At 41.0% G+C, this 14,818-nt stretch overlaps 1 protein-coding gene across 1 annotated transcript; it reads right to left on the bottom strand.

Annotated features, from left to right (window-relative positions):
• Positions 1 to 423: 423 nt before the first annotated feature.
• On the bottom strand, positions 424 to 8,530 carry SMIM10L3 (small integral membrane protein 10 like 3). The gene is made up of 2 exons (XM_086622375.1): positions 8,342 to 8,530; positions 424 to 6,756 (listed from the first exon to the last, which is right to left on the bottom strand). The coding sequence occupies exons 1-2, from the start codon at positions 8,525 to 8,527 to the stop codon at positions 6,736 to 6,738; spliced, it is 207 nt and encodes a 68-aa protein (XP_086478501.1). The 5' UTR covers positions 8,528 to 8,530; the 3' UTR covers positions 424 to 6,735.
• Positions 8,531 to 14,818: the final 6,288 nt, after the last annotated feature.

The following is a 14,818-nucleotide window of genomic DNA, read 5'->3' as shown; positions in this document are numbered from 1 at the left end:
TAGAGCTAGTTAGTTAGGAAATTCCTTGAAATTACATTGAAAGTAACTAGTTTGTCAGAGTGTGTCACAAAAAAATGGAAAAAAAAAATGTGTAAAAAGAATACCTGTGAACGAAAACTGGTGGCTAACATTATTAAACTAGCCTAGAACTCAGATATCAAATTTCCAAGGCCAAGCATAAGGCACTTAGCCCTCTTATTCTCACACAGGTTTTAAATTTGTTTCATATTCAGTAAACACATCTCTCAGATTGTATCTCTGAAAAAGCCACTCACTATCTGATTACGTTGTCAGGAACATGAGCTCTCTAAGTACCTCTGTACAATTTATACAGGGAAAAATTGGAATGAGAAGCACCAAAAATTAGCTCTTTTGTTGAGCACAGACAAAAGACCATTTTTAAAAAGATTTTTATTTCTGTTTTTAAACAGCTTGATAAAACCTATCAATTGGTATTCAGAGTTCAATTGTAAACAGTGACAATACATTTCCGCTGCGTATCGATTTTGTACATTAACCTATTTGCAGTGACAATCCATAAGACAAGTCAGCATATTTATAAACTGAAATGCACAGTACTAAGAAAAAACGATGCTGTAACTGAAAATATTTAAAAGACCAATGTTTTAACTCCCTCCTGTGGTGTAAGCAAGCAGCATCACAATCAACAGCTTCTGGAAGCTTAGATAGCACTCTGTATTATTCAAGAGTCACCTCACTAGGGCAACAGGTTTCAAGTTTACTACGGAAACTCCTTTCACAAGTTAAAAAGTGTTACAATAAACTTCTAAAATACGTACAAAGTTGTAAACATCTTTCTCTGGAACAAACAAAATGGTTTGTGCCAGCCTTCTCCATCTCCCACATTGCAATAAAATAAAAAGAAACAGGGCCAAAGACCAAGGCCATAAACTAAAACGGTTCTGCATGGAGAACATCACAGTTTACAGGAAGTATTAAGTGCCAGTATTTAAAATTAGCGTTAGTCACCAACACACAGCAGAAACCATTTGCAAGAAAGTTCATGGAACACTCAACTTCAAGTGATGAATCAGGCACTAAGCATTACATTTACCTACTTTTAGCAACAAAAGCTTAAATTACATCTTTTTATATTTGATAATAGGTAAAACTGACTACAAACCCAGAATTAAACAACATTGATACTTTTACAAGTTTGTGTTCTAAAACATTTTTGCTGTTGAGTTTATACAGATCTTTCACAAAGAAGGAAGAAAGATTTGCAAACCAAACTATAAATATATTGAGATCACAGAAATAAACTAGATCTTTTCAAGGCAGATTTTCTTGCCGGAGGTCCCTCAGGCCATTTTCTAAAATGTTTTAGCTTTTAAATTGATTTCATCATTAACAGTGAAATGTTACCATCTACTTGGTCTGAATCTTGTATCACAAATTCCAAAGAGGCTAAGATAACTGAGATTTTGGAATGCAATACAGGACTCATTTTAAAGTACACAGCAATAGGATTTATTTAGTGCAGGGTGGTAAGTGATAGCATTATTCTAGCACTTCCATATTCTTGTTTTCACACCGTCAGCATATTGCGATCTATGTCCTTGTATTTAAGTATGTGAGCTGATCATATATATTAATATTTTCATAGGCAATGAGTTCTTTATTTTAAAGTTCTATTGAATCCAGCTCTTCCTTGAGGATTATAGGTTTTGTTGTCTGAGATATTAAAAGGGGATTCATCACACATTTTTAAAAATCCTAAAAAGTTTTTTTCCCCAGTTATTGACTGCATCACAGAAACAAGTGCCAGAACACATTTTATTCTATGCTTTCTTAGAGAGAAAAAAAAAGTTTCAAAATATTAAAAGTACATTCATGTGAATTTTTCAGAAAGTTATACCAATGACTTAAAAATCTGAAGAGTATTGAAGCTAGAGTAAATGTTTCTTGAGTTTTGACCTCAATGTATTTGATAAGCCCCAAATTCTAGCTGCAATTCTGAACTGAGAGAGGTACTACAAGTTTGAATTAAATATTAGATTTTAATCAAAGCAGCTGTTTTGAAGGGAAAAAGCAGAAATGTGTCACATTGGCTACCTATTGTTCTGTCAGATATACCACTGTTGTACACCCCAATGACAGACTATGGATGCTTACATCTCTAGATGGTTTCTGTCAATTTGTTATGCATAATTCATTACAGGGGAGTGTTTCTGAAACAGAGCAGAATATCAGCATATGCTTGTGCTGAGAAATGATGGGGAGGGAAGAGAAGGAAAACATAGGTAAGATCAGGCAATGAAGCCAAAAAGAACAACTTGACAATAAGACAGTATATTAGGAGAATAGGTACAGGCTTGCTTCTTCCAAAAATTAAGTGTGCATACCTATCAGGAGGCGCAAGGGAGGAACAAAGGAGAAAGAAAGCAAACTTTGGCAAGTTTAAGAAAGTGCAGTCTTTACAGTCTTAAAAACAACAACAAAACCACAAAAAAACCCCACCACCACTAAGCAACAAAACACCAAATTCCAAACAAACAAAACCCAAACCAACACTGAAAAAGCAAAAGGCTAAAAAATGACGACAGAAAACTGTCTCATGGTGCATGATGATGCACACAGATGATTTCCAAGATTGCACGAGCTAATATCACAGAAAAGTACACCACCATCTCCACTGCATTTTACACTGTAATGTCAGAAAGTAAATAAGCATTTGCATAAGCATTCCAACATCATACTGTGATAAAACACTTATCTACATGCAGAGCTCTGCGCGCACACATTTAAAAGTATATTTTCCTTTTCAAAGCAGTACACCATATAGTAAATTTCCACTCGAGTGTACATTTACATGAAACAACTAGGCAATTCTCTAAATATTGAATATTTTCTTACTTTATTTGTTTTCTAATGGCAGAAATAGAACTCTCTGCTATGTAGTGCAGGAAGGATCTGGACACTGAACAATGAAATGTTAGGAAGCAGGAGTTATTTGGTAGAACCCTGACATTTTGCTTAGAAATGCTGCTTTCCAACACCAACAGAATAGCAAGATGAGAGAGGAACTGGAAATAAGAAGGCAACTCCTGGTTCAGTATAAAGGTCCCTTACCCCTACTAAAAATGTTATTCTTCTGTACTGTAATCATCATCCAAGACAGTATGAGCCTTAACAGCATATTTACTCAGAAAAGCTTTCCACATCCAACTTACTGAAGCCACAAAACTCCATACAGACTGGTTCTTAGCTGAGACACCTTCCATCTTTTGAGATGAGTTAATATCAGAACATTTGTAGGAAGAGAACAGTGGCCTAAACCATATAGTGTTTGATTTAAATATAGTTTCAAGATTGCCATCGTTCTGGTTCACTATTCTCCTCCCAGACAGTAAAAGCCATTTGAGCATTGTCGCCACTAGCTGAACAGCTCTATTAGTGCAAGAAGAGCACTTTCAATTTATGGACTCCCCAAGCATAAAGTGCAGTATATTACGTGAGATTTTAACATACCAAACTATCCTTTATTTGAATTTCAAAAGGAATGTTCAAGTTAGAAAGTTACCTTTTAGGTTTTAAGCAATAAAATCCAAGGCAAAGTACACAGACTATCTTAAAATGGATTAAATCCACTCACTTAAAACATTTTTTTTTATATCTTATGTTCAATATACATATAATACACAAAAAATCCATCATTTTGCTTAGCTGTATTGTATCTGTCTTTAAAGTGATCCTGTAATAAGCAATTAAAGGCCACTCACTCAAAGCAAATTTTGCGTAAACCAGGACTGTATTAGCTGGGCTGTGATACATAACAGGATTCAATGTTCCAAGATCCCTGCCTGCATAGACTTGTCATCAATAAAGAGACAACCCTCGGCACCCCACTGTACACACATTTAAATTCTGATTTACAGGTGGTTTCTCTCATGTTTCATTTTCCTCTCCCTTTCCACCAACATCACCTGCAAGTTTTTGTTGTATATAACTATGGTTCCCAAATTTTGTACAGCAGAGAATCTTCCAGGCCAAACTGTTCAGCTGAACAGACAAGGTCTCATTAACAACTACAGGTATAGCTGTGCCAATCGATTCTTTATATAGGAAGTTCAAGCACCCAATTGTGGATGCAGGATTGTGTTTACTTGCAACTTGGAAAAAAAAATGCTCACCATACAGGAAAAGAGTATACAGCTCTTTATAGAGATTAAGATGCAGTTGCACAATGTTTTCTTTAGCAATCAAGCCAGCTTAAATAGGCTTCAGTCCCTCCCCACCTTCATTCCTCCACCCTCAGCTCTGTCAAGTTTTTTTGGGTCAAGCTGTATGCAGACAACAGCTTAACACCGTAACTCAAATAAGCCACAGGCTATTCGAGAAGCGTCTTTGTTCCTGGTGTTTTGGGGTTTCAGATCCACATCGCTTCAGCAATCTTGGTCCACAAACGCTTGTGTAAACACCACTGCAAGGGTGGTAAACTGCAGCAGTGGAGATGGGAGTGAACAGTATGAATAGCTTGACTAAGGAAACTGTTGCTGTCAAAATAATTACTTACAATATGTAATCTTCTAACATCCAGAAGAAAGAGCCAACCAATGGGGATAATAAAACCACAACATATCATTTAACATAAAAATTAGTGTTTCTTACTTTCAGTACTCAAATAAGGTTAAAAAAATTCCAGTGTTTCTCCCCATAGCACTGGTAACCAGCATCTCATCTTCATAATCAAGGACTTCTCTACACAAGCGTGCTAACACCGAAATAAGCACCATGTTAGAAACTCTACTGGCTTTCCAGGTGAATTCAGGTCAAACTAAATGCAACATCACTTATTCTGTTTCCAAAATTAAGCAAGCTAGCTAGCAAAAAGGATACTTGGTGTGTCAATCACTGGCATGACTTTACTTTGCGTTAAGTCCTCACCTTTAACTCAGAGCAAAGGGTGAGCTGAAAACACATCCTAATTCACCATATCAATATCTCCCTCTTTAGGTACGCCCCTAGAGCACATTAAGCCCACCTACACCAACTCCCTTGTTGAGAATTTTGGACACCGAGTGCAAACTTTGACCTACTGAACAATGAGTTTCTCCATCTGAATGCCCGTGGGAGCCTATTCCTGCAAATTCTTATTCACAAGTAGCTTTATTGATTCCAACATGCTTACTCCATTCTTTGCCAAACCCTGTTGTCAGGAGTCTGTCCCAAAGCCAAAGTCAACAGGCCCAGACATTATTACTATGCTTCAGTGATAACAATCACTTTTTCAAGGAAAGAAAACATTCTTTTAGAAAATTGTTTATAGTGTCTATTGTAGCACAATAAAGATCATGAGATATTGTTTAAATTAGAGCAGTATCATCTTTGAAAAGGAATACTGCTGAGAATTATGCTGTATTGAAGACCACCCTCCTAACAGCTTTCCAGTTCAAAGTGTTTTAAGGCCTGATACATGAGTTACTGTTGGATTCAGAGCAGGAATTCAATTCTACAAGAAACAGTTTCATTGGAAATGGTTGTAAGTAGTAACCAGAATGCTCAGCTAATACAAACCCTAAAGAAAACAAAGGATCTATGCTAAACAATCAAAGTGAGTTCTAGTCTAATGTTAATGGCAGACCTGCAGAAGTTCCAAAGAGTTTTGAGATTAAGAAGTTCTTTCCATCCAGATGCAGACATTCCTTACAAAAAAAGTCCCTATTATTCCAACAGCCAGTTTTACTAGCAATTACACAAGTATAATTTTTACTTTAGCTGTCTACTTCTCACTAAAACCTGAACTGTAACCTTCTCTGTTATTCAGTCAATTAAGTTTCTATTAACATTAAAAATAGCTATTAAAATCTTAGTACTCTTTTACCTTCACAACTGCATACCAGAGACCTGCTAGTGCAAAAGCTAGCACAGAAATTACTAGCTGTATGATGCGAAAATTATTAGTCACATATTGTATATTTGAAAGCATTTTCTTGTATCCAAGTGTTTGCTCTGAAGATACAAGGTTTAAGTAACAAAGAAAAAACCATAGATTCCGGTTGTTTAAGAGTCCCATAGCATATTCACTCAGTGAGGCAACTGAAACAGAACAGAGATCAGGAAGTCCGCCAAGCTCCAACTCTTTAGGAAAAGCCAGCTGCAGTTCACTGTCTTTGCTGCTGCTCATGTCTAATTCCAGAAACTGCAGTTTTTTATTATACCACAAATTTCCCAGCCAGAAGTGTGCAAAAAATACTAAGTTGTCTCCTGGACAGCATGAGCTAAAGTCTCCAGCAAAACTACAAGCTTCCTCCAGCCAGCTCATTACGGAAATGCTATTGATGCAGTGAGAAACTCTGTCAAGACTGTCTTTCCCAGAACAAAAATGCAGATGAAACAAATCCTTCCAAGGAGCAGTTGCTCTTGAGTTCACCCCTGCTGATTCACTCAGGAGCATTTCCTTGCCAATAGAAGGCAGAGGTATACTATTAAAGAGAGAACAATTCCTGGTGTTCAAATAAAATAATTCTTTTTGTAAACCGCTGCTGTGACTTTGAGAGCTGTTCGACATGGAATGTATGTGTGTCAGGTGAGCTGCTGCCTTGTGATGATCTGGGCCACTGTCACATACTCGTTTCTGGTTTAAATCTTCTTTCTTCATAGTCCTAGAGAAGACGAGCATAGCTTTGCTGTTTCACAACAGGCTGATTTTGAAGAAGAGGGCAATCGACTCTAGTTGCAGCATACAGAGCAAGCAGCACACCAAGTCACAACTCAGTGGATCTCAATATGGACCTAAAGAGAAAGAATGCACAAAGTTATTACACTACTATCCCAGTTTCTTGGTGCCCAGTATATAGAAAAATTAAAAAAATATATTTAATATAAAGAAAAATAACCCAACTGCAGAAAGTAACAGTAGTTCAAAGAGATATGTCTCCCTACAGGCTGCTTGAGCACATCCAAGGGCATAAGAAACACACCCAAATATAAACTTTCTTCTGTAGTTTCAGTTCTGCTACAAACTCTCTTTTGGTAACAGGCATCAAAGTGAGTCAGCAAACCAGCAGCTAGCAAGATTTGCTGCATAAGAGTGCGACTTTCCTTAACAAACAGAAACACAGACTGTAACTGATTAGAGGCTCAACGTTAAAGGCAAATATGAAAGCAATCTTCCTGTGACCAGAAGTGCATGCTGAAATCAGACACGCAACACTGGAAATCAACTACATGCCGTGCACAGCTGCCCAAAGGGCACAGGTCGGACTGGTTGCACCAGCACAGTTAGAGGGTATCAGTTATATTGTAGTCAAACGACGAACTGATGCTGTTACAAGAGAACTATCACACAGCAACACAGGTAACCAGCCAAGGCAAGGCATTTCTAGCTACCAAGGTTACTAAGCTTCATATACGACTCCTGGCAGCGTGGCTCAATTTCAAGCTCCAGAACTGTAAGGACGAGTCCCAAAAATAAAAATATGAGACGCCACATTTTGACCTCTTCCCATTTCAACTTACCTTTTACAAGTCACAAACTGCAACCAGACTTGTCTTCCAGCATTTGGCCACTAGCCAGATGTCAAAGCTTTCCTTACAGCTGTGTTTATGACAAGGAAGAAAGTGTCCAGTCTTTGGCTAGAGCAGATGTTTGCTGTGACAGTGCACACCCTGCTTCTGTTGCCAGTTAAGCCTTTGATTTCAGCACAAACCCCATGAAATGTCAACCCTACAAAGGGTCAGAGCTCCTAAAGTCTTTAGGTCAAAGCTGTTTTAGGGAGTTCCACGTTTTGTAGAAACAGGCTCAAGACAGGTGAGACGTAAATTAAATTTGCAGTATCGTTTTCATGCGATGACAACATTATTTAAAACTATCCCTACGTTTTTCCTACCACAATTGTTCTCGACTTTAAAAAAAAACAAACTGACGGAGGAAGCTATTTTACTAGCTCCTTACAGGGTGTCAGGAATGCACTATCAAAACGCATATACTCACAGCTTGTTACCTGCCTTTCAGTTAACTACGGCTTAGCAACACGCACACGCGCGAGAGGAGGAAGCGGCACGTTGCTGCCAGCACCCAGAGCCAGCGGCGTAACGGGCGCTCACACCAACACCGGCGAGGGCAAGCCTCCGGGGCCGGCGGCACCCGCGCACAGCCCCAGCGACGCTTCCCTCGGCGACACGAGGGAGCGCAGAGGCCTCCCCCCGCCCCGGGCCACGGCAGGGGACACGTTTGACGGCGCTCACCGTCCGTCGGGGGAGCGGCGGCAGCGGCCAAGCCGGGCAACGGGCGGCCCCCGCGCCCAGCAGCGGCCCCACCGGGCCACGAGCCCTCCCGCCGAGCCCCGCCAGCCCCCCCACTGCCGTCGCCGCCCACCTGCAGCCGCACGTTGAGCATCATGGAGGCGACGATGTAGAGGTAGGGGAAGTTGATGCGCAGCTTCCAGGCCAGGTCGAAGAAGATGAGGAGGGTCCTGGTCAGCCCCTTGCAGAACACCCCGTAGGACCTGGCCGCGGCCGACTGCGAGAGCCTGGCAGCCAGCGCGGACAGAACCGCCGCCATATACTCCCGCCCGCGGCCCCGCCGCGCCGCCCGGGCCCCGCAGCCGCCCGCTCCCGCTCCGCGCTCCCGGCGGAGGGTGTCGCCAGCGGGGGCGGAGCGCTCCGCCGCTGCCGCCCTGCCTAACCGTCACGCCGCGCGCCGCGGCAGCTCGCGCTATGGCGCCGCGCGGCGCTGACGCGCGACACCGCCCCGCCGCGCATGCCCACAGCGGGAAGGCGGGGCCGCCGCGCGGCAGGCTCCGCCCCCCGGCGGGCGGGGCCCGGCTGAGGCGGGGGCGCGGGGGCGCGGGGCGGGCCGGGCCGCCGGCCGGCGGGGCGCGGGCAGGGGGGCCGGCGGGGCCGTGCCGCCTCCCCGCGGGGTCCGGCGGGGTGCCGCCGGCCGGGGCCCCGACCCTCGGGTGTTGCAGTCGCGCCGGGAGCCTGCGGAGGGCCGTTGTGGTTCCTTGCACCCGTTCCAGCTGAGCCAGGCTCCCTCGGCTGGGGAGGAGGCGCCTGAGGGCTTGACGCTGGTGTGCGCTCTGACCTTCCCAGTGAAAAAAATTAACGGGCCATCGATATTGATAGCATTTCTGGGTCTGCGTGTAAGTAATTCGTTTTGTTGTTTATGCAGTTAGGTGATTAGTTCTGCGAGGCAGCTACTTCCACAAGGAAACAACTGCCTGTGCTTTTCGAGCCCGTACTTAAATTATTCTGAATTTGAAATACAATGTTCAAATACAAGTTACATGTAAAATTTCCAAAACATTTTGGAAACATCTTCTAGGAAGCTCTGAAATAAATTCTCATCATTACGTTTGCTTTGCAAGTAGGGTGAAATGCCCCAAAAGATTTAGGTTGTCAATACCGTGTATGAAGATGGCCCTTTTTTTTTTCCCCCAGAACTGTTCTATACAGTTTTCATTCAATCAACTTTTAATAACTCTAAAATGAAACAGAAAAATCAGTATCTTGATCAAAACTCCTTGTAAAATACTATTTTATTGCCTCAGGATCACACCGGTGCATAGAGAAAGAGTAATTCCAGAACAAATCTGGACACTTTCCCAGGCTTAACTGCAATCCTTTTGTCTGTAATCCATTAGTTACATAGCAGAGCAGAAAACCCCTGGAAAAGCCTGTGTATGTCCGGAAACTGTAAACAGCTCAATTAAGAAAACTACAGGCACTACCTTGTGCTCTCAGGAACCGGACTGTTGTAAGGACGCACGGTGCTTGGAGAGCTGGTGGGTGTTAGGGGTGACCTGTGGCTGCCCCAGGGGCAGAAGAGGCAGAGCATGGTTTTAAATGGCAGAACCAGAGTGGAGCTGTCCTTAACGCGATTTTTATCCCTCTCTAGTCTCTGAACAGACCTGAAGGAACCCATTTGGATCTCAGGCCTCTAGATAGCCCCTTCTCAGCGTGAAAATCCCTGATCTACTTCCTTCGGACCCAGTTCTCCAGCTTCAGACAGCTGCAGGTCATTCCTGTCTTCTAAGCAGATCTGACTGAATTTCAGGATGCGGAGTTAAATGTTGTCCCAGAGTTAAGATTATCCTTACCAACTCTTAGAAAGCAAAACACCTCATTCAGATAAAAAAGGTCTCATAGAAAATGTATCTTAAAACCTACCTTCTCAGGAACTTCTCCATCTTTCACAGGGCATCCTAGCAGATTCAAAGCTCTTCAGATCCCTCTTGAGCCACAGACTCTGTCAGTTCTTTAATCAATGATGAATGGTCCTCTCTGAGGCCAGGATCGATCTGTCTATGATTTCATATCTTTGTGTGCCTGGCTGTCTTGAGCCTACCTGTACTATTCCAAAGAGGGAAAATTTCAAAGGACTTGTTATCTGCACTGTTTTCACTCTGGAGAGCTTGAAATAATAGCCCTCACTCTCTCCATGAGTTCATTCAAAAAGTATCCTTCAGGTTATTATTACAGCAAGTCATGCAAAAAAGAGGCAGGAGCCGGAAGCTATGTGTTTATCCATAAAGTTAATGCAATAGCTTCTGATTCCACAGTGTCTGAACCTCTGTCACAAAGTTTTCCAAAGACAGGCATAGTGCTTCTGCAAGCAGGAAAGTAATGTACACAGCAGTGGTTTTACCACTGTGTGGTATCCCCATCCTCCTTTCTGTATCAGCTCAGCACATCTGGTTTGTGAAAACAGTGGTGTATCTTTTTTCCTCCTCATATAAATTTTTTAATAACCCTGTTAATACTGGAGGCACTGGAACTGAGATGTGTCCAGGCCTTACCCTGGAATTCCAAGATAATTCCAATTCCTTATCATCTGCATTCCTTTTGCTGTTATACGTACTGAGACTATCTTCTCAACAGCTAAGCACAAATGTGATTTAGCTGCCACAGCATATTTAGCAGCTTTCCATGATTAAACTGGAATGCAATGTGACACACAAATGTTAAAACAGGAAGCTGATTAACTTATATTTATCGGTAGGCATCTTCCAGATTCTCATTAGTTCTGGCTTATGTTGCTCATCGATACAGATGTGACACAGTAACAATTTAAAAATCTTGATTAACTCTAAATAACTTTTTACACTAAAATAGGCAATATAATTAATAAATTAGTTCATAAGAACAAGTTAGCATCGGTGTTGATTTGGATCTAATTATGTGATTAACAAGTGAGATTGGTAAAGCACTCTTTAGTTTTCCAGCAAAGAAAGTAACAGATAATGCAATTGAGTACCAATTGAAGAGATTTTGTCACACCAAGATTTGAAAATCAGTTAGTTATTTTGACAGGGAAACTAAACCTCGAAACCATCCCACACTTCCTCCTTTGATTTCAGCTCTGTCATGGTGGTAAAATCCTTTTTAATTTAGCTAGAACACTGGTTAATATGCGGAAGTTCGAAACTATTGACATGCAATTTGTGGCTGATGGCTGCAGAGATCATTTTCCATCACTTTTATGCCATCATCCCATTATCTTTTCAAGTATTTTCATATTTTATTTCATTTTACCTAAAATTTCTTCTCAGGTATTCAAATATTCCTCTATTCACAGAAAAAATGTTGTTAGTCAACATTACTGACTTGTTACATTTTCAAAACGTCCTCTTAAGTTTTCTTAACATATATCCATTATATTTAGAAGTAGTTCCTCGTACGTTTATGCAAAGATTCCTCTAGGAATCTCTTCAGGGCTCTTAAGTTGCCATTATTTCCAAAAGAATGAAAAATTAGGCTCTTGATGTGCCTACTACATGGATCAAGATTGCCTAATGGCATTCCCCCATTTAATTATATCTCTCCTCTGCTTGGGATAGGCCTCATTTGGGAAGGGACCTCTCTCCGACCTGAAGCATGACACAGAACAATCCTGACGCTTGTGATCAGGTCTGTAAGAACTGACAACAACGTAGATAAACTATGAACATGTAGTATTTAAATGAGACAGATCGTTGAGTTATTTATGCTTACGATTCTTTCTTTCTAGTGCCTTTTTATGTCCATTGCTGTGTATGCAAAACTGCATAAAATGATTGATAAAATGATTGCAAAGGGCTGAGATCATAACAGAAACTTGAAAAAGGGGAGAAGTCAAATATTTTAAACAATAAAACATTTTGTTCTCTTCAGTTCCTGTGATATTCTGTACTTTTTTGGACTGAAAGTTCAGTTTAAAAAGAGCCAGATGGTTCCTAACAAACCCCTCCTTGTGAGTGGGTTTTTTAGGACTGCAAGGAAACTTGTTGTCAGCTGTGGTAGCCTGTCTACTGACGCCACACTTTCCTTCCCCAGCAGCGATCTGCCTTGGCACTCTGGAATCCCAGGCACCTCTCAGAGAGTTTATTGTCCCTGGCGACAAAAGCATTCCATTTACTCTTTGGTTTGTGATGACGTCGAGCTTGGAGTCTCCTCTCTCCAAAATCTTTCAGGAAATTAAGTGTACGACACACCGTGGGTTCTAACACAGTGTTGGCAAGTTATACTTGGATACACAGGAGGCCACTGACAGTATGAACAACTCTTGCAGAAGCTGTTGTTAGAACACAGTGCTGCACACAGTTTGCACTGAGGAGCGTCGGTACGCAACACAGGCAACATCAAAAAGGCATAAGGCCTCATTGGAACAGGTATTTTCCATCAGTTTAACAAATTTTAATCAAAACACTTAGCTGCCAGAAGTAAGAAGAAATACCAGTCACCCAGCTGCATCTCTTGATGAAACAGAAAGAAGGTGATTGACCTATGTCACCACTAACCTAGATTGTTTTGCAAACAGGACAATTTTATAATTTTTATGTTTAGGAAATGGAGAATAAATCAAACATTTTGAGAAGTCTTCCTCTTCACAAAAATTGTTACTTAGCAGCTTATCAGTACACAATCATTGGGGAAAAAAACCACCTTAATTTTCTCATACAATTTCTATATTCTATTTATGCTAAAATAATATATTTTTTATTTATTTATGATATTTATTCCTTATATCTGTTCTTCAGAATGTCTACAAATGTTTCCAGTGAGGAACAGATTCCAGAATATATAATCCCTTTTTGACAATTGTCTTATTTCTGTAATAAATCTACATCTCTGTCCTGAATGCTGACCATGCAATGTGAGGAACCACTGATTTTAATTTCTGGCTTTGATCTAATGTGTTTTTTGAAGCCATCTGGTTATTGTCTTGATTTCCACTCCAAGAGAATTTTTTGGTTGGGATGTGAGTCACAGCTGCGCAGCATGACAGAGGGAAGGAGGCTCCTTACCACTCCATCTGTCATCAGGCAAACTGATTACAGACAACCTGGTCCTTTTAGGTGCTAGCTCCACTAAAGCACACAAGCGTGTCTGCGAGCCTGGAGCAAAAGAAACACTAATTTTTTCTAAGCAAATCAAGTGGCCAGGTCAAAGTTTGTAGCCTTCAGACTCCATTCATGTGAAAAATGATTGGACAGTGGATAGCAGTAAAACTGGTAATACCGAGTGGGCTTATGGAATGGTTAAAGCTTTATAATTTTTCCTAATATACTAAGGCTCATTTCTGCAAAATGCTTAATATCAAGATAGGTAGAAGGTGAGGGGAACTCGCAACTTGCACATCTGTGTACTTCAGGGCATGACGTGATGCTCATAGTTACAAAAAGGCTTATTCCCATATTTCTGCTGAGAGAGTTACAGCGATAAAAAAACGAAGTGACACAGAGAAGGCTCAGGTCCTTGTTTATAAATATATAATGATGTTTCTATTCCAGAAAGCTTGCAGCCATATACAGAGATTACTGTATGCAGTCCCACTGCCTTCAACAACAGCTCCCACTGTAGTAAGCACTGTGTGTTACTGCTCGCTAAACCTGAGGGTACACACACATGAATGCAAAGCCTTATGTGGTTTTTGTAACCCAAATTCTTGACAGAAGAGATATTGAGAAGCTACCTAAAGAAAATACAGGACTTGTTTCTGTTGTATACATATACCAGCTAAATCATCTATGCTAATATCACATAAATGTGATGCATTTATTGCACAATGCTTCATTATTAATGTAAAGATTTGTATACTAACTTTTTATTTCCGTGCTCTTTTAATCTGTTCTCTCTGATGCAGCAAATGCTGACATTTAAAAGTTGTGGTTTCTTTTTTATTGCTGGCTTTGGTTCCTCTAGAGCAGACTGAGTACTATATTTGAACAGCAAACGTATCACATGCTGGTACAGGTTTTTTTTCAACGCTCAGGAGACTAATCATGCCAAAAATGTCTGCCTGGCATATCTAGACATTGCGGGCCATTACTTGTGCATTATATTCTTTTCTGGCATTAATTTTATGTCACGATATCTCCCCAGCTTCAGTGAAGATACTCTGAATTTCCTGCACAGGGATAATGTCACTTTCCTAATTAAAACTCTGTGCTCTATTATCTTGAGAAGACACATAACGAAAGAATTCAAAGATTGTTGAGAAAAACCCTTCAGAATCTCAGGCAGTTGTGTTAGGAGTGAATCTTTAAGTGCTCGCTACTATCCAAACAGCTTGAACGAGTACTACCACCCCCATTTAGAAGTGGAAAGGCAGAGGGGCTCAGTGAGTGACGGGCCACAAAGGCAGCGCACACCACAGGTGGAACTAGAGACCAGGAAGGAATTTTGGTTGCCTAGTGCTGTGCATTAAGATTTGTTTCTACCAGTTACTATATCCCTAATACTACATCATTAATCACCTGACTTTTGCCACCAACTCAAATTAGGACAAAATCAAGCCTGAAGTAACAATTTTTCAAGACAATTCTCTTAGCTATGTTGAGATGCATCTGAAAAACACTTTTTTCTCCTGTAA

This window comes from Tauraco erythrolophus, chromosome 17 (assembly GCF_009769465.1).
Source record: "Tauraco erythrolophus isolate bTauEry1 chromosome 17, bTauEry1.pri, whole genome shotgun sequence".
Taxonomy (NCBI): Eukaryota; Metazoa; Chordata; class Aves; order Musophagiformes; family Musophagidae; genus Tauraco; species Tauraco erythrolophus.
Note: the sequence above shows the minus strand (reverse complement) of the source record. Positions and strands in the feature narration are given on the sequence as shown.